General features: G+C 48.3%; 1 protein-coding gene across 2 annotated transcripts; it reads right to left on the reverse strand.

The window, feature by feature from the left end:
- Positions 1-4,786: 4,786 nt before the first annotated feature.
- On the reverse strand, positions 4,787-22,895 carry DDX24 (DEAD-box helicase 24). Of its 2 annotated transcripts, none has more exons than XM_068991139.1 (9): positions 22,838-22,895; positions 20,815-21,531; positions 13,680-14,192; positions 12,454-12,607; positions 11,615-12,130; positions 10,609-10,684; positions 7,305-7,493; positions 5,878-6,007; positions 4,787-5,305 (listed from the first exon to the last, which is right to left on the reverse strand). In XM_068991139.1, exons 2-9 carry the CDS (start codon positions 21,527-21,529, stop codon positions 5,034-5,036), a joined length of 2,565 nt encoding a protein of 854 aa, XP_068847240.1. In that variant the 5' UTR covers positions 21,530-21,531; positions 22,838-22,895; the 3' UTR covers positions 4,787-5,033. The 2 variants fall into 2 exon arrangements, with proteins under 2 accessions (XP_068847240.1, XP_068847239.1); XM_068991138.1 differs by having other exon boundaries at positions 20,815-21,534; positions 22,838-22,880.
- Between the last annotated feature and the right edge of the window lie 24 nt (positions 22,896-22,919).

Genomic DNA, 22,919 nt, shown 5'->3' on the forward strand with positions numbered 1-22,919 from the left:
TTAATTCTAGGCCATGCAGTGGAGCCTGTCACCTAACGGGACTGCATTCTGAATGGAACATTACGGCTTTTCAGTTTTTTAAGCGATTTAGACTATAGTTAAGAGAACATTGCTGCCTTTGGGGCAAAGGCACTGGGAATAAGGCCTACTCACTATGGACTGTTGGTAACTTGGTGATAATATTTTTAATATTTATTTTCACGGAGGATCCAGTGTTTTAACTCTGGGCAAGGACGCCAGAACTGGCTTTACCCCCAGTTCTGAGACATTGCACGGGTCACTACCCATCTCTGGGTCCAAATCTTCATCTGGAGGAGGTTCCTGCCAGTGCTGACATTCTGTTGTTGGGTAAAAAAATGTCCTTTGGTTTATTTTCCCTGGAGGCAGTGCCTGTCTGCAGGGGAGGAAAAGCTCAAGCTCAAGGTCTTACCAGTTCTATAAAAAATCAAGTCCAGTCAGCTGCTGGACTGCACTTGAGGTGGTGAACTGAGGCCAACCTGAAGATCTCCAGTGTACTTCGAAACATTCACGCTGGAGTGCTTTCTCACCGCGAACTTGAGAAACAAGACTTTAATGCCAAAGTCTAGACAGGGGCCTGTAGCCATCAGCATGAAGCCCAAGTTGCAGGGCCCCTTACCTCCCTCAGGGCCAGGACTGCCTGCCTTCTGGGGGGCAACCCTGCAGGGTTCTGCCGCTAGCCCCACCCGGACAGACACTGAGCAAGACGAGGGTCTGGGAGGACCAAGAAGCTGTCTCGTCATCCCTAACACACCCTGGAAGCAGGATCCAGCGATGCAGCCAGGCTCCAGCTGAGCAGAGCAGACAAGCGCTTTGAGGCTGTCTTTGACTTCTTTCTCCCTTCCCTCTTATGGGCTGGCTAGAGGTTAGGTGGGAAAGACCGGAGATGAGCAGGTGGTAGTGGGGGAGCCCACCGCTGTGGGAGCTGCCGGGTAGCCAAGAGCCCTGGCTCCTGCCAGCCTCCTCATTCATCCGTCTGGACATGGCCCTTAATAAGCTGCTCACCTTACTGCCTCAGGATCTCAAGGAGCCCTGGCTGGGCTGCGGCCACTGCCAGCAAGCTGTCTTCCCCTCTGGGAAGAAAGGGAGAATGCAGGGGTGTAGAATTGCCTTTCTTAATCGAAGGCCTTCAAAGGTTCCAATCTGCAGGGATTTATTCGAATCTACTGGTGCTTCAGTGTCAGACTGCAGCGTCTGCCGACAGCCAGACTGCGCCGGGACCTGGGTAACAGCCTGCTCCCAGTCCCTGTATACAAAGGGCACTCTTGTGTCCATTTTCTGCCTTTGTGAAAACTGATGTCAGGGTGCTTTTAATCCCAGGCACAGGCCCAGGTTCCCGTACTGCCCTGGGCTGGAATGTGGACCCATGGGCTCAAGCTGAGTGCTTGTCCCTTCTTCACAGGAATGTAAATCCGACCCTGATCTCTGAATTGGTTCAGTGGTTCCCCCTCCCTGCCCCTCCCACCTTGGCCTGGGGAGAAGTACACTGTGACAAGTACACTGCCAGAGTGGGGTGATGCGTTACATGGTTTGTGAATATCATGATCCCTGTTTCCAAACTGAAGGGCACCGAGCTCAACCTCTGCTGCTCGGAGCTGTTGTGAGAGCCGTCCTGGGTCTCGGGCCGGGCTGCCGGGCACAGTATGATCAGCAGTGGCTGCTTCCTAACTGCATTCGTAGTTTGTGCACCATCCACAAAAGCGAAGCTTTCTCTTCAGCAGAGGCTGGAGAAATTCCCTTCGGGGTGTGTCTGTGCCTTTCCAGGCCTGCCAGTGCTCTTGTGGCGGGGGGTGGGGGGGGGGGACCCTCTTCTCAGGAGAGATGCTATCAGCTTAGAATCACAACACCCGAGAGAGACAGGCTGTTTCCATGACCTTGCCCTCTGCTCTCCCATTTTTCACAGAACCACTGGCCAAACCCAAAGCACCGCTCTCTTCCCTTCACATCCGCCCTCAGATCTTGCTTCTGAAGGGAAAGCGCCGTGGAGGAAAGGAGTGGCAGAATTCAGAGGAACTCTAAGGAACACAGTTAAAAACTCACTCACACACGGACGTTACCCTGCTTGGCTACAGCAGTCAGGCAGGGAGGCAATCCCACTTCCTGGGTAATGCACCCACCCCACGATGCCTTCTCTTTGCAGACCAAAAGCTGGAAGGAAAGTTGCTTTAAGTTTGTCTTTACAACTGTGTATGTGTTACTTTCCTTCCAAAGGGAACTTTATAAATCAGTGTGACTATTTAGCAACAGAACTGCCCTCGCTTTTGGTTCCTACTTTAAGCACAAAGTGGCTCTGGAGCCAGATTGCCTGGGTTCGAAATCTCGACTTTGTCACTAACTAGTTATATGACCTTAGCCAAGTCACTTCACTCCCCCTGAGTTCCAATTCCCACAACTAGTGAAATGGAGACAGTTATCAACACATCACAGAATTATTGGTTCAAGTGCAACAAGATTATGTATGAAAATAATCGCACAACCTGACGTGTAGTGAGTGCCCTATAAGTGGGATGCTTCCCCCGCAGACCCTTCCCAATGGGACGTGGCAGAACACCCCAAGACGGGAAAAAGCCACCTTGGCGGTGGCTCTGCAGTTTCCTGGGCAGAGGGAAGAAGTCGAAGGACCAAACACACTGCCATGCTGAGCAGAGGCAGGGGCACGGGCTGTGGCTCCGTGAGTGGGTCCCCAGGGGCCCCTGGTTCTGTGGGAGCTAGGCCAGGCCCTACAGCTTCCTCGGGCAATTGGTTAAAAACTTTTCTAGTATTAAAATGGTTTCCATAACAACTTTTGGTCCTGGCTTCTTAATAGTCGGTACCTGGCCCGCACCAAAGATCAAAACTGCCGTCCCACGGGGCTTGTCTGTGTGAGTGGATCAGCAGGGGCAGGAGTGTCTTCGTTGAGTGAAAGGTCCATCCGCTCAGGAAATTCTGTCCTTGGGCTGGGCTGCAAGTGCCAAAGGAACCACAGGCCTCGCCAGAGCTTCACCTCATTGGGTCAAAGAGCAAAACTGCCTTGGAGGCCGGCCCTATCTTTTAAAACCCAGCTCTTTACCATGTTACCCCACCACAAAACAATCTGCTAGGGGGCAAGGACAGGATGTCAAAGGACATCAGTGGGTCTCCTTGGCCTGTGACGAGTGTCCTTAGGCCTCCCAAGGCCCAGGAGCTGCTGCGGGACCCTGAGTCTGCTTGTGCGTCCACTGCTGGCATCTGGAAGATGGGAGAGCCCCTGCCGTCCTCTGATAGCTGTCACTCAGAAGCTGACTTCACATTCTCCTCCACGTCACTGGGGATGCTGGGAAGACATCCTTTAAAGCAGGGGATTCCTGGTGGTTCAGTGGCGAAGGATCTGCCTGCCAGTGCAGGAGACATGGGTCCCTTCCCTGGTTCAGGAAAATCAGTGCCCCACATGCCGCAGGGCAACTAAGCCCATGCCCCACAACCAGTCTGTGCTCTAGAGCCCAGGAACCACAACTACTAAAGCCCCTCAGCCTAGAGCCCAGGCTCCTCCACGAAAGAACAAGAGAAGCCACCAGGATGAGAAGCCTGTGCACTGCACCTGGAGAGGAGCCCCTGCTCGCTGCCAACTAGAGAAAGCTGCACACAGCAACAAAACCCAGCACAGTCAAAAACAAACAAAACACTTAAAAAAAAAAAAAAGCATACAAAAAAACATTAGCCACCACGCAGTTTTCTAAACTTGCCTTTGACCTACAAGAAAATGCCCAGGCTTCTAATCCTAGCTCTGAGCAAGTCTTAACCACTCAGCAGGAGCTTTCTCAACTACAACAAACGGTACTAAGACTTACGTCCCAGGGTCTTGATGGAAACTAAATGATAATTAAAGCGATAAAAAGTACCAAAGCAACACCCAGTGATACCTGCATCTGAGTTCAGGCCAACACCCTGTTGCAGTTACCTACAGGGGCTATGGGGATATAGCTGCCAACCACGAGGCCAAGGGAACACGTTTTGAAGCCCAGTCTTAGCTGTGCAGAAACGTCTGCTTCTCCCATGCCTGTGGCTACTCACCCAGACTGACGGCGAAGCTGCCAGGAGGTCACATGTTCCCTCAGCTCCTATTTACACCAGGCCTGGATCTAAGCACAAGGGCTGCAAGGGGAAATAAAGCAGCTTCTGCTCTCAGGGAGCCCAGCAAGATACCAGATCCCAGTGCGGCCAGTGCTGTGGGTGTCCACAGGAGGAACTCCTCACCTCCTGGGGTTCAGGGGCCAGCATTGCTCAGGGATGGGAAAAGGCAAACAGGCCAAGGGAAATACTGGGACAAAGGCTGGGGGAAAGGAACGAGGGTGTGACAGCGTGGGCAGCAACCATTCTGTCATACAGAGGAGGGAAGCTGTGAGACCAGGCCGGAGACTGGCCAGAGCCAGAGCCTGCACGCCTCACGGTCAGACTCTGCACACTGCTCCTGGCTTCCCCACGAGGGGCTCAGTGAGGTTACGGAAGCTGTGTTCTCTAGGAACCCAAGAGCAGCAATCTCTACCCTGCCCACCTCCCAAGGAGACTCAGGCAAGACAACAGCTGTGAGGCAGAAAGAGTGAAGGAGCTGCTAGGATTCTGTTATGGAGAAAAGCGGGAACACACATTGGGGACCCAGGCAGAAATGACTTCATCGTGATCGGCGAAACTCACCGCCTCTGCTCTATCCACACTGTGCAGGCTGCAGCCCAAGGACTGGACGGGGTCCCCTGACTCTGGCAGAAACTCAAGGTGATGCGTTGGTTCTGACCATTGTTTTTAATTGAGAAAATCAAGTTACACATACAAGAAGCCTGTAAGCACTGATATGCAGAAATATATAAGCTGGCACACAGAATTCTTACTCTGAAACAACATGAATCTGTATGAGGTCTGTCCTGCTGTGAGGGGTGGTGTGGAAGAGAGGGAGATTTCTGGAAGCAGAGCTGACAGTGGGGTGAGATCCAAGGTGGGAAGGTTTCCATACAGCCGGAGAACACAGCCACGGTGCGGTCGCAGCTGACTCTGGCCTGGGGCGGTCAGCCTGCACTTGTGCTCGGCCGAGGCTGCTCCTGCGGCTGCTTCTTGGGCTGCTGCTGTTTCTTCTTCTTCTGTTTGGAAAGGCAGCTCAGCGCGGACTCACCCTTTCTTGGGGCAGACATGAGCACGGGTAGCTTGCCCGACTGAGTCGGATACTTGGTTTTCAGGTCATCTTTAAACAGTGGCTGTGAAAGTAAATGGCGCAGCTCCTTCTTCAGGATCTTCATCTGCTTTTGTCTACGACGCTCTTCCTGCTCGTCAACTTTTCCTCCTTGAAACGCAATTCAAAATAGATGGCATTTACTATGACTTATAGGAGCATTTTCTTTCCCTTGATGGATAATACTTGTGATGAAAAAATGTTTTGGACCTCTTGGGGAGACAGGGCTCCTAGGTTCTCGGCAGAGGCCAGTGTTGGCTAACTTCCAACAGTTTAGGAGAACCACTCAGGGCCACCCTGTCCTTCAACCCCACGAGGCAGGTACTTTATGCCCTAGTTTTATAAATGAGGACAGCATAGGTACAAGAGAGTTGAGTAACCTGACCTGGGCACATAGCTAGTTAAGAGAATAGGCAGCAAACACCTGCAGTCTGGTCTCAGAGCCTGCCCCGACTTCCACCATCTCTCCACACAAGGGACGGACCTACAGCCTCCAGACGGATGATGGCAGCAGCTGAGGGCTTTAGGCTCATCTGAGATTAGGGCTCCTCACAAAGGAGGAGGAGGTATCCTGCTGGTTTTGAGGGGACCTATGGTGGTGGGGGAGGCTCCAACAGACAGAAGTTGAAAAACCAAAGCTAAAAGCTGAATGAACCCTTCCTCAAGCCCATCCGGCTCCTTACCCTTATACATTTCTTCTTCCAGCTCAATCTCAAGGGCAGCCGCGGCCTGCTCAATCCAAGAGTTGTGCAGACAAGCCTGGAAGTTCCGATACTCTGCTTTTTCAATCTGTCGAGCTAAACGGATTCGCTCCTAGGGGCAAGGTAGAGAAAGTATTCATCCGACAGAGGGTTCAGGCCTCTGGGGAAAAAAGGCTCATTTAAGTTGTGTTTTTAAAAAAGATCTTGACGTCAGTGCTCAGAGAGAGACACCTCAGCTCCCATCAAAAAGCATTTGCTTGGGTTCCTGGTTAAAGTAATCACGACTGGTGAGTGTGTACACACGAACCTCAAAAGCCAGCTTTCCAAGCCAACTTGAACAGCCCCTCTTCCTGGCAGCCCACCTTGGTCAGACTCCCAATCTACACGTGTTCAAAGGGGAAACGTGTTTCCCAGACACCACAGCTGACCTCCACAGCCAAGCTAAGACCTGGAAACACCCCAACAGCCAAGTCAGGGCCCAGCTCTCACTCTACATGGCTAACACAGACCTGTCACAGGACTGCCTCCCCCCGTCATCCTCCTCCCAAAACACTTCAATTCTCCTTATGCATACTGGGTTCGACCGCAGTGACAGGAAACACCAAAAACAAAAAAAAAAAAGTAAGATCTTGTGGGGGAAAAGATCCACAGGAAGCCTGGTGGCTCCTGAGGCTCTCTGCAATCTCCATTTGTCCGTCTCATCTCCCACCTCATTTTCCCACACAACTGGCATTCCTTTTGAACCACAGGAGCCAACAGAACGAGCTGTTCCTTGCTTTTTGCTCCGCCAGTTCCTGGAACCCCTTCTTCGTCTCCTTACATCTCTGCCTGCAGGAGGCCTGGAGGAAACTAAACCCCCTACCTGCCCAGGGTGCTTCACCTGCACCGAACTTCAACCTGCCGCACGAGCCAGCGGACTCCTATGGAAATGCAGCCACCCTGCTTTGTTGCCTGACACGCTGCGGCCCACAGTCAGCAGCACTCACTTAAGTGAATGTTTACTGAGTTAAGTAAAACCCCAAAGGTAGGAATTACAGGCATCTGCCTCAGGGATGTGACAGACCTTTGGTTTCTGCCTCAGTGAGACACACTGACCCCACTGCCCTACAACCATCCGTCCGTCCCATAAGATGTCCAGACAGCTACGCTTGCTGCACTGGCCAGTGGTGGGAGGCGGATGATGGTAGAAGTTTCAGGGGCACAGTAAAGGAAGGGCTCATGAAGAAAGCTCCTCACTCTGGCCATTCACCCTTTGCTCCGTCCTTCGAGTAACGGCGCCCTCCATTTCTTTTTTCCACAAAACTAGGAATTCGTTTCCAAAAGCAGTACTCCAGGAATCCCAGGGCAAAGCCAGGGAGTGGCACAAGCCCGCCCCTCGTCAGCGCTGGGCTTCCAGCTTTTCTTTTTACCTTGACCGCATCCATGTACTTTGTCTGCACAGGGAACAGTGGGATGTCCTCATCTTTCTTGAGGGTTTTGTAAATCTTCTTAAAGTTGATCACATCCTCAGGCCCAACCAACATCAGGCTGAGGCCTTCATTGGTGGCACGGGCAGTCCGACCACTTCGGTGGACATAAATCTCCGACGTGCGAGGGACCTATCAAAGAAGAACTGGGAGGTCAACATGTGGCTGTCACCAAACACCACTCGTCCCCTCAAGGCCAACAACCCAAGGCGGGACCCTCCTGCCTTCCAGCCAGGCAGCTAGAAACCTTGCCAGCCCTGTGGAGAGATTAAGCCCTCCTCCCTAAGTCCCACATCCAAACCGTCCCCAGGTTTGGCCCCCTTACTGTGCAGGCTCTGCCCCCTGCCCTGGTTCTGGTTCTCAGGACCATTCCAATGCAAAGCAGAAACAGTGGGTGTGTCACCCACAGCTAGCGTGGCATGGGAGCTCGCGATCCCTCCCGCCCCACACCATGGCGCACACCACTAATCAAGAGCCGTCTTCTACACAGAGCCCAGGCAATGCTCAGTGTCTTTCCCAAAGCAGTGCTCCAGGCAGACCCAGTAGATGGTGGAGTAGAAGAATGTATGCTCATCTTCTGCGAGAACTACAAAATTACAACTAACTGCTGAAAACCATCAACAGGAGAATGTTGGATCCCACTGAAAAAAGATAACCTACATCCAGGGGCAAAGGAGAAGCCCCAACAAAATGGTAGGATGGGCAAAACTGTGTTTAGAATCAAATCCCATGCTCACCAGAGACACTCGGAGGGCTCAAACAAACCCATGTGCACACCAGGACCCAGAGACGCCACGGAGACTGAGCCAGACCTGCCTCTGAGGATCTGAGTGTCTCCTGCAGAGGCACGGGGCAGCAGTGGTCTGCCATGGGGACAGGGGCTCTGGCTGCAGCAGACCTGGGAGGTGCAGCGCGTGGCCTGAGTCCTCTTGGAGGAGGTCACCACTAGCCCCACCATAGATCTGCTGAGCAGATGACCCACAGACTGGAGAACAATTACACCAAAGAAGTTCTCGCACTGTTCCAAAAGCTTTAGGGCTCACAACAGATTTCCCGACCTGGGGATCTGGCAAAAGGACTGAAAACCCCCAGGGAATTTGACTTTGAAGGTCAGGGGGATTTGATTACAGAACTTCCAGACTCTTAGAAGGCACAAACAAAACCCTGTATACACCAGGACCCAGGAGAAAAGAGCAGTAACCCCACAAGAGACTGAGCCAGACTTGCCTGTGAGTGTCCAGGAGCCTCCAGTGGAGGCGTGGGTCAGCAGTGGCCTGCCGTGGGGTCAGGGGCACTGACTGCAACAGTCCTGGCAGCTGAAGCATGCTGGCATAAGTCCTTTTGAAGAAAGTCTCCATTACCCCTACCATATTTGGTAATGAGAACATAGCCCCACCCGTCAACAGAAAATTGTATTAAAGATTTCCTGAGCATGGCCCCACCCTTCAGAGCAAGACCCAGATTTCCCATAGCCAGTCCCTCCCATCAGGAAGCTTCCACAAGCCTTTTATCCTTATCCATCAGAGGGAAGAAAGAATGAAAACCACAACCACAGAAAACTAACCAAATTGATCACATGGATCACAGCCTTATGTAACTCAATGAACTATGAGCCACGCCCTGTAGGGCCACTCAAGACAGATGGGTCATGGTGGAGAGTTCTGACAAAACGTGATCCACTGGAGAATGAAACGGCAAACCACTTAAGCATTCTTGCCTTGAGAATCCCACGAACAGTATGAAAAGGCAGAAAAATATGACACTGAAAGATGAACTCCCCAGGTTGGTAAGTGCCCAATACGCTACTGGAGGAGTGGAGAAATAGCTCCAGAAAGAATGAAGACGCTGACACAAAGCAAAAACAACACCCAGTCGTGGATGTGACTGGTGACGGAAGTAAAGTCTGATGCTGTAAAGAACACTGCACAGAAAAGTGGAATGTTAGGTCCATGAATCTAGGCAAATGAAGCGGTCAAACAGGAGACAGCAAGAGTAAACATCGCCATTTCAGGAATCAGTGAACTAAAATGGTCCAGAATGGGCAACTTTAATTCAGTGCTCTTAGCACTGTTACCCATGGTTCATGATGGTGCCAGAAGTGAAACATCCTTCACTTCCTCTTTGAGTACACATCCCCTCTATTCACTCCCCGGCAACAGCCCACTACCACACCTCTCCTCCTTCCTTCCCTACCTCTACACGCCTGAATCCTCTCCATCCCTAAATGCCAAGCATCTTTTAGAAAGCACTTTCCAACCTAACCTCCCACACCAGAAGTTTTCTCTTTGTCCAACTTTATTTTGCCACTTTCTAGTATCTTCTGCCTTAAAATTATGGCTGCAGGCATCTAACCTCCTCTAGTGGAATTGATATTTCTTAGAGGCTGGGAACTGTATTTTGTTCATCTGGATATTTCTCATAGACTGACCCAGACTCTCCCAAAGAGAGGAAGAATAAAGATTTGCTCAACTGCACTGGCACCCTTAAAGACTGTTAAAAGCATGAAAGATTTAAAGGAAAAAAAAGAAAGCAAGGATTTAAAAGGAGGCATAATTACACCAGTTACTGAGTACTTACACTATGCTAGGTGATCCATCAGCATTAGCTCATTTAATCAGAGTAACCCCATGAAGTAGGTAGCAGCATCCACTCCCAATTTACAATGACATTGAAACCAAAGACACTTAGTAACATGCCAAAAGCTAACCCACTCAGCAGCAGCCAATAAGCATTCAAAGGCTGGAAGTGAGGTTCGAGAGCCCATGCTCCCAACCACCACTCTCTGCTAATTTTCCTAGGTTCACACACTAATACTAATGTCTGCATCAACAGCAGCTAACATTTAGGAAGTGCTGCCTGGCTTTCTAAACTCCTCACACATAATAACCTATTTCACCTTGCAGGACTTAACCACCAGTTTTTTCTCTATAGCAGGGTAATCATTTTACATGCTAAACTTTACTATGCCCATTTCATGGAAGAAACTAAGACTCTAACCTGTCAGTATTATGTAGCCTGGCCAAGTCAAAAAGAGAGGGGCTATCTGACATCAGACAATGTCAAGAGGTTTTGGAGAATAAATCTCACCATAGTAAGTGGAAGCAGCTAGTTGACCAGACACCAGTGGTATTCTCTGTTGCATGAGGCCTTGGGACCAACAATTCTCCTTGCTCTCTCCCTCAACCTTTGCTTTAAAAATCCTCTGCTCAATGCTGGGAGATGCCCACAAATTCCCCGATGTCCCTACCTGGTAATGGATGACATGCTGGACTTTTGGAATATCCAGGCCCCGAGCTGCCACGTCTGTTGCCAGGAGCACACAACTGTGGTAGAGAGAAAGCTTATTAATAACAACTAACAGCTGTCATTAATCAACTCCTTACCACAATCGGGTACTCTAAATACTGCAACCCTTATTAACACTCTACAAGATAACACTATTATGTATGTATCTCCCTTTGAGAGATGAAGAAACTGAGGCTCACAGATATTAACCTCCCAAGATACATACATGCCTATTCGGTTGTGGAGCCAGGATCCAAACCTGGGTTTCACTGGCCACAATCAATAAAGCCACACTCTGCAATAACACAGACTACTTTAAGTGAATTAAATAAGGTAATATTCTAGGTCCGTGACCTCGTCTCCTATCACCTCCCACTTAATTCCCTCAGTCACACAGGTAGACATCCTTGCTTCTGCTCAAACATGCCAAATCCGCCAAGTCTTTGCTTAGCACACTTCAGGCCAGAATGGTTTCCCTCAGATAGTCACATTTCCTTACTTTCTTCCACACTCTGCTCCAATCTCACCTTATGAGAAAAGCCTCCCAGACCACACCCCCCCAGTCTGCTCAACTCCCTATGTAACTTTACTTCTTAGCACCACTTGACAAACTATATACTTACTTTTCCCTCCAAATGGATGTAAACTCCCTGCGAGCAGGGACTTTGCATTAGGCACTATTCTATTACCAGGCCCTAGAACAGTAGCAGGTTCAAAACAAGCACTCAGTAATATGTACTGGATGACGTTTCATAATGTAGGTGTAGTTTGAGGAGAGTCAAAAGCACTTGAGGGATGTTTTTAAAATAAATGTACTAGATGAGAGCGAACCTGCCTCATGCTATGCAAAATTTAAAAGAAGACTGGAGGGCTACCTTCTATTAATAAGGCTCCCAAGAAAGAAGGAAGCTTCCCACCCTCCTGGCAACCTGGACCCAATGGCCAGTCTGTGGACAGGCCTGACTTACTCCTCCAGATGGGCAAACTGCTCCAGGTTTCTAAGCCTCTGCTTCTGGTGCATGCAGGCATGCAGGGTCAGTGGCATGATATCCAGGACTTTGAGGAGCCCGGAGAGGCGCTTGATGCAGGAGATACTGTTGGCAAACACTAAGGTGCGGCCTGGATACTGCATCAGGAAGTAGTACAGATACAAGTCTTTCTCATCAGTCTCACAATGGATCTTGGTCTCTGTCAGCGTCTCTACCGTAGCCTCCTTTCTTGTGAGGTCAATGACCTTGGGCTTGCCCCTCATGCCGATCTTCTGCATGAGGAGGTCAAGTTTGGCAGTTTTGTCGATTTTCTTGGCATGCTTCTTGTGAAGGATGCGGGCAGGAGCTTGATGTACCAGGGTCAGTGTGGCGGAAAAAACAAGGGTCTGTCTCTTTGGGTTGTACTGGGAATCACTGAGCATCTCTAGCAGCTGTGAGAGCTCAGCAAAGTGGCCTTTCTCAACCATCCGGTCAGCCTCATCGATCACCAGGCACCTACAGATCCAGACAGACCCGTGATCACCAGGTTAGCAGCAGGGAAGGGGAGTCACCACAGCATACTCTACCAGTGCCCCCCGCCCCCGCCCCCGCCCAACCCAAGACAAACACCACTTTCACCACCTCCACCAGGGCCCTCAACTAACCTCCCGCACACATGCTTGGTTTCCTAAAGGCCAAGTCCCTAGTACCTAGTAGGGTACCTAGTACCAAGGCTTAGTACCCCACGATGGCACTTTGTGACAGGGAGGATGCACTGTGCCAGCTCACCTCAGGCCCAGTTCAGAACAGGGAGTGGGGGGAAAGGGAGGCACTCTCACCTGAGCTGCCGAAGGTTGCTCAAATGAGGGTGCTTTTCTTTAACTAGCTCCCACAGCCGGCCTGGAGTGGCGATCACAATCTCCGGCTGGCGGTTCAGCATCCTCTGCTGTTTCTGCGTGGACATTCCACCAACCAGAATAGCGGTTTTAATGCCTATGGTTCACACAACACGAGGGACAGTGTTAGTCTGATTGCTTATTTCTTCCACCGTGAACACCAGTGCCCCCAGATTAGCAAAGGCTGCCAGTCAGCGGCACAGCTCCCCTCTCCAGGGGAGTGCTAAGAGCTGGCCTGGCTTGCTGATGCCATTACTGGAGGGCTTACCGGGTCTCCTATGATCTAGGCCCAGCCTACTTCCCAAACCCATTTTTTCTACTCTTTCCCCTCACCCACAACAGTAGCGCTGGAGTTGAACCCAGGCATGGTGACATCCGAGGCTCTGGAGAAGCAGACCAGCGGCACACCGCAGTGCTGGGAGAGATGGAACCAGCAACTGTGACACTTCACCCGGGGGAACTCCTGCCCGTCCCCCTCAATGCAGATTCATCTCAATCTCCTCTAATGCCTAGTGTTCTCTTCTCCTCTCCAGTGGAGGACTTCTCAAGGTATCCAGCGTGGGAGGAACAAAAAGGATCATGCAGGCAAAGTGCTCAGTCAAATGCCTCACATACACAGTAAGAGCTTGGTAAAGAATCATGCCTTTTGCTATAGAATTGAAACCCCTACTACCCAGCCTTTCCCAAGGAATTCCCTGAGAAAATTAAGTGCTCATGCCCTAGAGCAGAAGTCGGCACACTTTTCCACAGTCAACAGTTGTGGCCCCATGTGTGGGCTAAATGGTCTCTGTCACAACTACTGCCTCCATTCCACTCTTCAGTGGTGGTCCAAAAGTGGCCAGACAGTGTGTAAATACACAGGCGTGACAGCTCTTTATTTACCAGGAAAAAAATAAACAAACCACCCCCTAAACGGTGGTTTGCCAAACCCTGTCCCAAGTATCCACTGTAGTGAGTAAGGTAACTAATTGCTTATGCAGCTAGAACAGCGTTAGCTATGTGTTATCCTTGGGAGAATTAAGAATGTGTCACTCGAACAGTTTTCTGTCGGGCTTAATTCTCTGGCAAATCAAATTCCCTCTAGAGGGCGGGAGGCACAGCTCAGTCACCTCTATCACCCCCGCCACTGCGATGCTTTCAGGAAACATTATTCAATGAGTTAAACTTACCTGTAAACTTGGCCACAGCATCGACGTGCTGCTTGACCTGAACAGCGAGCTCTCGGGTGGGAGTCAGAACCAGGCCGAGCAGAGGACGCCGCGGCGGCGCAGCGCTGCCCCCCAACCCTCGCTTCACCTTTCCGGTCTGCTCTCCATCATGCTTTTCCACCTGGTCTCCTTCCTGGTTGGGGATGGGCTTCTCCCTCATCAGGGAAGAGGGTCCTTCACCGGCGTCAACATCACCGTCACAGGACGGCAGCCCCTGGTCTGAGCGGGCAGCTCCAGTACTGGTTCCTGCCTGGCTGGGTGGTGTTCCAGTCTTCGCTCCAACCTCCCTGGGAAGTGCTTCACCCTCACTTCCAACCTCCTCAGGCAAAGCTCCAGACGCAGCTCCAGCCTCATCGCCGGTCTCCCCAGGAGGAGCTCCTGTGTTACTTAGAGCTGGGGTAGGCTTCTTCTTCACCTGCCACCGCAGCACCGCGTCAATCATTGGAATGGCAAAGGCAAGAGTTTTCCCACTTCCTTAAAAGCAGAACAAAACACAAACAAAAACCGTGTGAATCAACAGAGGTACACACTCTTGCCTGAGGTTCCATTCTTCACTCGGAATAAGGGACCCTGAAACAGCCAAGTGCCACCCTGACCAATGCAAAGCTCCTTCCACCCTCTGCCGGCATCCCAACCGCACTGCGCCCAGAGGACACCCGTATCCTCAGGCACCTGAGGGCGTGTGCGACAGACGGCACCGAGAGCTCAGGCCAACAATAACGAAGACACGTGGCCAAACGATGAGACCTGAACAGACAGGTGAGTTATGGGTGTGAGTGTTTTGTTGGTGTTGTGGAGGAACATAAAACTGAAGGGTAAAAAATGGAAATCTGTATAATACGTTCCCAAAACATTTCTTTGGTGAAGGAGGAGGTAGTGAAAGAAAGTTTTCTTAGTTTTCAAGGAAACTTTAAAGCTTTTGTCTATGCTTAAACATTTTCAAACTAGCCTCTGAATGTATATGGAGCCCATCTATGTGGTCAAAAAACAAAACGAAACAAAATACCTCAGGCTGAGAATTTAAAGTGGTTCCAAAATTACAATGCTCCAGGCAGAAGGAAATAAGTGATCTCTGTATGAAGAAGCTTTTATCACAGGCCTCAAAAAACTCACAGATGATTTTTCAGAGTAAAACGAGCTGAGTTCTTGCTTATAGTACCTTGTTCCTTAGAGCTGCCCATTTTCTGAGATGACTTCTACCACATATTTCAGGAAGAAAAATGCCAGTTCTACACACACTCCTTCAGAAAACTGAAGAGAATACTTCAAGTCATTCTGAGCCCAGTATTACTCTGATTTCAAAACCAAAGACATTATAAGAAAACTACAAATATCCCATTAATAGAAATTAAAAAATCAACAAAATTTTAGCAAATCAAATCCAACGATGTATAAATGGAATAATATATTGCAACTAAATTCAGTTTATCATCATCAACAAATTGGAAATGAAAAAAGTATGCATCCCATATAAGCAGAAAAGGCATTAAAAAAAAAACACCACCACCATTCCTGATAAGAATCTTTCTCCAACTAGAAACAGACGAGAATTTTCTCAACCTGATAGAAGCTAAATATGATAAACCTACTGCTAACGTCATATTTAATGATGAAACACTGAACATTTTTCCCCAAATCAGGGACCAAGCAATGGTGCCCAAAAGTTTTAGCCAGTGTGGTAAGAAAAAAGTAAACAAAAGGCAACCAGACCAGATGACATGATCACCTTTGTAGAAAATCCTATGTAATCTTCAGAAAACCAGTTAATCATACCAAGTTGCAGGATACAAGATCAATATAAATAAACGCATACTTCTACTTCCTAGCAACAGAAATAGGAAATTTTAAATTACTATTTACAAAAGCATCAAAAATATTAAACAGTTAAGGATAAAGCTAGCAGAAGTATATACACTGAAAGCTACAAACACCAGTAAGAAAAAGCAAAGACCTAAAAAACTGGAGAGATGGACTGCATTCATGGACTGGAAGATTCCAGACTGTCTAGATGTCACATCCTCAGCTGGCTCTATAATCAATGCAATCCTAATCAGAATACTAGCGGCTTTTCTGAAGAAACTGAAAAGCTTTCTTTAAAATTCATATTGAAATGCAAAGGGCCTCAGTTCAGTTCAGTCGTTCAGTCGTGTCCAACTCTTTGCAGCCCCATGGACTGCAGCATGACAGGCTTCCCTGTCCATCACCAACTCCCAGAGCCTACTCAAACTCATGTCCATTCAGTCAGTGATGCCATCCAACCATCTCATCCCCTGTCATCCTCTTTTCCTGCCTTCAGTCTTTCCCAGCATCAGGGTCTCTTCCAATGAGTCAGTTCTTCACATCAGGTGGCCAAAGTACTGGAGTTTCAGCTTCAGCATCAGTCCTTCCAATGAATATTCAGGACTGATTTCCTTAAGGATTCACTGGTTTGATCTCCTTGCAGCCCAAGGGACTCTCAAGAGTCTTCGCCAACACCACAGTTCAGAAGTATCAATTCTTTGGCGCTCAGCTTTTTTTATAGTCCAATTCTCACATCCATACATGACTACTGGAAAAACCATAACTTTGACTTAGATGGACCTTTGTTGGCAAAGTCATGTCTCTGCTTTTTAATATGTTATCGAGGCTGGTCATAGTTTCCTTCCAAGGAGCAAGTGTCACTTAATTTCATGGCTGCAGTCACCAGAACAGCCAAAACAACTTTTATTTTTATTTACTGTTCTTTTTTTTTCAAAACAACTTTTAAAAAGAACAAAGTTGGAGGACTTACACTACCTGACTTTAAGACTTACACAGAGTCTTACCTAAAGCTACACTATCCAACACTGTGTGGTGTTGGGAAAACAGTAAAGATAGACAAATGGGTCAATGGAAAAGAGAAGACTCCAGAATTAACCCACACCTATATCGTCACAGATTTTCAAAAAAGATGTGGAGGCAATTTAGTGGGGAAAGAGTAGTTTTTCAGCAAACAATGCTGGAGTAATTAGATATCCATATGCAAAAATGGCAACCCACTCCAGCTCTCTTGCCTGGAAAATTCCATGGATGGAGGAGTCTCGTAGGCTACAGTCCATGGGGTCACAAAGAGTTGGACACGACTGAGCGACTTCACTTTCAATGTGAAACAAAACCAAACCTTTGATCCATATTTCTCACCACAAAAGTTAACACAGGAACGATCAGACCGAAACACAGAACCTAAAACTAAACTAATAACACCTCCACAAGAAAATGTAGGAGAAAATCTTTGTGATCTTGTGTTAGGCAAAAGACTCTCAGGAAAGCAAATCTGTAAAAGATCATTTAAACTTCACCAAAATAATACCTCCTGCTCCTCAGAAGAGAACTGAAAGATAAGGGACAAACTAGGGGAGAAAAATGCACGTCATATATCTGATGAAGGAGGTGTGTCTAGAATATCTAATGAATTCAGTGATAAAACCACTACCCAATTAAAACACAGGCAAAAGAACTAAGCAGGCATCACCAAAGATGATGACATGGATGACAATTAAGTACTTGAAAAGATGCTGCTTAACTAGTCACTTTGGCAATACCAATTAAAGTCACAAGGAAGTAACACCAAAAACTTTTTAAATCTAAATTAAATTAAAGACTGACCACACTAAGCACTGGCAAGGACTTGGACCAATTCAAACTCATAAGTTGGTGATTATGTAAAATGGTACAATCACTTTGGAAAACTACTAAAAAGTTACATTTACCTTAAGACCTAGCCATTCCACATCTAGGTATTCAGCCAATGAATCAAAGCATACATCTGCACAAAGACTGATATGCCAATATTTATGATAGTTTTACTTATAAATGCCAAAAACTAGAAAGACCATAACCATCCATCAACACAGATAACACAAACTGCACTATATCCATTCAGTGGAATGCCGCTTATCACTGGAAAGAAATGAACCACTGGTATTTGCAATAACATGGTTGAATCTTAAAGTATGCTGAGTTAAAGCGCAGAGATTCTCCCTCCCCAAAATTTACATATTTGTAGGATCTATTTTAAAATTCCAGAAAATGCAAACTAATCTATAGTGATAAAAAGACTATTAGAGGTTATCTGGGGATGGACAAGGAGGGGACCAGGGAAGGCGTGATTATTAAGGGGCCTAAATACCTTTTGGGGGTGATGGGTAAGTTCATTACCTACACTGGCAACAGTCTGTCTACAGCAGTTTGTCTCTGAGACTTAGACCTGTGGATCCATAGCACTCAAGAGAAACAGCCTGAGAGGATCTGCGGTATAAACCCAAATGCCAATCTCGAGCCGCAGTGGCTCACACCTGGCCTCTGCCTCCAGGCCTCTCTGCACATACGCAAGTCCTATAGCAGCGCTGAACAGCACACAGATCTGGTCTAGAATCCTAGCACTACCGCTTTCAGTGGGGCAGTTTTAGGGGCACTGTCTATCCTGTGACGCTGAGTTTCCTCTTCAGTAATATGGGAATAATAATGGCATCCATCTCAGAGTGGTTGTGAGAACTTTCATCAATATAATGCGTGTAACACACTGTGTGAAGTATTTTAAAGAAATGTTTTAATACTGTTACCTTCATTCCCCCTTCCTGGGGCTTCCTCCCTCTCCCATCTTTGCGACTTTTATACAGGACCTCACCTCAAGTTTCCTGACCACTCTTCCAGAAATCTAAGGCACAAAGTTTCTAGATGGTCTATTTCTGAAACAGAGCAGGACCCAATAGTTCTTCCTCACCATACCCTCTGCCTGCCTTTTGTCTGTGGAAAAACTTGAGCCAAACAGTCAGTTTAATGAAAGAAGTGAGAAAACGCAGAAAAAAAGGAAAGCAATCCAACAAGACTAAGATAATAATAGTTTAGTCAATAAACACAGTTAGGGACCTTTAGTTGCTTTTCAAGAGCTATCGCTAACATTCTGAGCCACATCCTGTGAGCTGTCTTGTAGATACTGAAACTCCCACCAGATGAAAGAAGTTAACTGCATGATGACCAGACTGTAGCCGTGACACTGTCGTTATTTAGTCACTAAGTTATGACCTACTTTTGTGACCCCTTGAACTGTAGCCCCCCAGGCTCCTCAGCCCATGGGATTTCCCAGGCAAAAATATTGGAAGTAGATTGCTATTTCCTTTTCCAGGGGATCTTCCCAACCTAGGGCTCAAACCTGCATCTCCTGCTTGGCAGATGGATTCTTTACACACTGACCCACCAGGAAAGCCGATAAGCTGCCACATTTCTGAGGACTGGCCTCCAGAAAACTGAAACAAACAGACCTTGGAGCTGAAACTAACTGAACTTAAAACAGTCAAAATGAGGCTGGTCAGACTACCACGACCAAGTGCAAGATGTCTGTCAGAGCTGACTGTGTTGTTTCTGCATGAAGCCCCCTCCCTCTGTCTATAAAAGTTCTTGCCCACTGGTTGTCATGGGGGTGGCAGGGGGAGAGCCAGCCTTTGGACAGGAGTCTTCCCCAACTCCCCATTGCTGGTATCCAAAATAAAGCAAACTTTCCTTTCCACCAACCTGGCCTCTTCACTGGCTTTTGAGGAGCAAGCAGCCACCCCACTTTGGTTACAGTTCTATGCCATACAATATAGTAGCCACTAGCCACGTATAGCTATCAAGCACTTAAAATGTGGCTGCTCTAAACTGAGATGGGTGGCAAGTTCAAAATACACGTCAGATTTTGAAAATAGTATAAAAATTAGAACAGAAAATATCTAATTAATAATTTTACATTAATTAATACTGAAATGTTATGTAATGGTTAAATATATTGTTAAATTTAATCTTCACTTTTTAAAAAAATCTTTTTTAATATGGCTCCTAGGGAATTTTAAATTGCACGTGTGGCTTGCATAGCATATGTCATGTCTGATGGCTACTGTTGGTCAAGGTGGACTAATAGTTTCAGGTCTGTTTGCTCCTTACCCCCATCAGCAGTTTAGTTTCCCAGGGTGTCAACCTAACATCGCTTCACAAAGCCGTAGATGGCCCAGGGTATGAGGGATCTTTAAACAATGCCTAGTTCCAACAGTCACCTCCTGCCCAAATTTGCCTATAAAATCTACCCAATGGTTATCACACACTCAAAATCTTCCAATGCCAATAAACCCACCAACTCCCAATGTAGCCCTTTTTATCTGTAGACAACTCTTGAGAATTAGACACTTCCTTATACTAATAAAGATCTACCTCTCCAGAGGGCTGATCTTAGTCCCACTTTACCCCCGAATCATGCAGAAAAGGTTCAAGAATTGAAAAAAACACTACCATTTACAGATCACTGGGGCTTCCCTGGTGGCTCAGCTGGTAAAGAATCTGCCTGCAATGAGGGAGAACTGGGTTCGATCCCTGGGTTGGGAAGATCCCTTGGAGAGGGGAAAGGCTACCCACTCCAGTATTCTGGCCTGGACAATTCCATGGACTGTATATAGTCCACGGAGTCGCAAAGAGTAGGACACGACTGAGTGACTTTCACTTTCACAGATTACTTACAATGTACTGTGTAAATTTTAGTTTACTACTGTTTTTTGTTAGCAGTTTACTATTATGTAAATGTATAAATTTAGTAAGCATTTACACTTAACCCACATAGCAAAAAGGGCTTCCCTTGTGGCTCAGTGGTAAAGAATTCACCTGCAATATAGGAGATCCAGGTTCAATCCCTGGGTTGGGAAGATTCCCTGGAGAAGGAAAGGGCTATGTGCTCCAGTATTCTTGCCTGAAGATTCCCTTGGACAGAGGAGCCTGGAGGGCTACAGTCCATGGGGTTGCAAAGAGTCCAACAGAACTGAACAACTAAGTACACAGCACACAGCAAAAGATGTAGGTACTGAATTCACCTATCTCCATTTGATAATGCAGTCTACAGGGCTGAGAGAAATAAAGTGACCTGCATAGGGCACCAATCAGGAAGTGAGCTACTTTAACCTAGAGCTAGCTGACTTCTTAAAAGTCTTCATGCAACAGTGCTTTCTTTTGTGGTCATGTTCCCAACATTCCCCAGTCTCCCAACCATCCAGCCTGTTAGTGGCCACAAGCTCAATCCAGAAGCAATCTCACCCTGGCCAGATAAGAATGCCCTTACCTGTCTCAGCGGCCCCAAGGATGTCCAGTTTGTCACGAATGGCAGGTGCCAAGGTCAGCGCTTGGATTGGTGTGGGGGCAGAGAAGCCTAGAAAGCTGAGTGCTCGGAGAACCGGCTTGGGTACAAACAGATCCTTCCAAGCCGACACATCTGCTTTGTGATCATGCGTTTCAGGCATCCACGTTTTTGCTTTTTTGGGCATCTTTGGAGAAGTACCCTGGGAAGGCTCTGATTTTTTTTTCCCTTTCTTTTTCTTCTTTTTGGGTACAGTCTGGGCCGGGCTTTCTGATGCCATCTCCCCTACCTCTGGATCAGGACAAACTGTGCCCTCTCCCTGGGGCGCTGGCTCAGTATCTTTGACCTCAAACACTTTCTGGGAACTAGTTCCTTCAGTTTCCACATCTTTACTCTTCTTCAACTTCATCTTTTTCTTTGAGGAGCCAGGCTCTCCTTCCTCCTCTCCTTCTGCAACAGCCTGTGCCTTTCTCTTCTTGGGCTCTTCCTTTGAGAAAAGACTGGAGGAACTTTTGGCAGGGGAGACCAACTGATAATCTGTCAGTTCCTCAAAGCACACCAAGTCATCCATCTGTCCGTCTGCAAACATATTTGGGTCTATCTTCACCTCCTTCCATTTCCCCACAACTTTGATTCCCTTCTTCTGAAATCTGCCACAGTTTGTTGGCTTCGGCCTTGATTTTTTCTCTTTCAACTTCATGGCTGCTGAAAAGGAAAAAAAATGTTCCATTAGATTGGCAACTGAGAAGCAAAGGATTCTGAGGCAACAAATATTTCCTAAGCAGCTATCAGGTCTTACAAAAAAGTAAGGACACAAAGATGGCTCTAACACTGATGCTGCCAGCTGGAGATCACAGAAGGGAAGAAATGTACCCAAGAGCATGCAGCTAGGCCTACAACAGAGAGGACACAGGAGGTGTAGCAAAGACAGATGAGCTAGATCTACTGTGGATTTCAGACTCAATACTTACTGCCTGGGTGCCCTTGGCAGGTCCTGCTCAATCCTCTCTGAACCTCAGAGTTCTCATATTTTAAAAAGGTAGGAGGGATTTACCTGCTAAATCACAAAATGTTCTATGCAACAAGTAAACTCACCTAAAGCGTGAAAGGTGAAGCCTACCACTCCCAAGCCATTCTGAAGCCAGAATAAGAATCTAAGAGGGGGTCGCTGGAGGGGTGTGTGAGGGTGCCGGCTCTACCGAGTGCACAAAGCTTTCTTCCCTCTCAATCTTACCCCAAGAGGTCAAACGCCTGTGTCACCACTCTGGCTGTTGCCCAGTGACTTAAAACCCAATCAGCTTTAATCATTACATTTTAAGTAATTTAAAAACCATTGATGCACAACTCATTTGACTGGAACTTGATCCACGTTCTCCCTTTTTCAGAAAGGCAGAGGAAAATCATAGCTTCCGTGGAAAACAAAGGGAGACCTAGGTTCAAATCTTGACGCGCCACTGGTCAGCTCTGGGTCTGGGGTGGCCCTTATCAATCTGCACGAGTCTCAGTTCCTCGTCTGGAAAATGGGGATGAGAGAGCCTGCGACTCCTTGGATTGTCACGCCATGACGAAAAAGTGGCGCACGTTCAGAACCGCTTAGCATTGCGCCCGGTGGGCAAAGCACGCCAGCGCGCAGGGAAGGTCCACCTCCGCCCCGCATCCGCGACCACAGACAACCCTCACCAACGGGGGTAGGCGTGAGGGGCAGGCACAAGCGGGGCGAGGACGCGGAGTGGGACTCGCGGGGTAAGCCGGGGGGTCCCTCCTTATGGAGCCCGGCGCCGCGCCAGCGCCTCGTCTCAGGCTCGAACGGGCGCATCAAGCGGAGAAGCCGAACCAGCCAAGCCCTGACGTCCGCTCGGCTGGTTCGGAGGCCCCAGAAGAAGCCCCCATGGCAGGGTCGGCCAAGGCACTTGACAAGGCCGGCGGCCACCCCTCTCTGGTCCCCAGAACCCGAGGGCCTGGAGGAGCCCGCAGTGAGAGCCCGCCCCCACCCCGCTCCGGCACTCACCGCGAGGCTACCCTGCCACGACCCGCTCAGGAGCCCACCGAACGCCTCCAAACAAGCAGTGCCGGCGTGCCGCCGCAGCGTC

The sequence above is a fragment of the Capricornis sumatraensis genome, chromosome 19, assembly GCF_032405125.1.
Source record: "Capricornis sumatraensis isolate serow.1 chromosome 19, serow.2, whole genome shotgun sequence".
In the NCBI taxonomy this organism is placed as follows: Eukaryota; Metazoa; Chordata; class Mammalia; order Artiodactyla; family Bovidae; genus Capricornis; species Capricornis sumatraensis.

Coding starts and splice junctions, on each gene's coding strand:
- DDX24 (XM_068991139.1), bottom strand. CDS start 21,529: ATGAAGTTGAAAGAGAAAAAATCAAGGCCGAAGCCAACAAACTGTGGC. Junction 12,608..13,679: donor TGCTGTGGCCAAGTTTACAG/GTAAGTTTAACT, acceptor TGTGAACCATAG/GCATTAAAACCGCTATTCTG. Junction 12,131..12,453: donor AGCAACCTTCGGCAGCTCAG/GTGAGAGTGCCT, acceptor CTGGATCTGTAG/GTGCCTGGTGATCGATGAGG.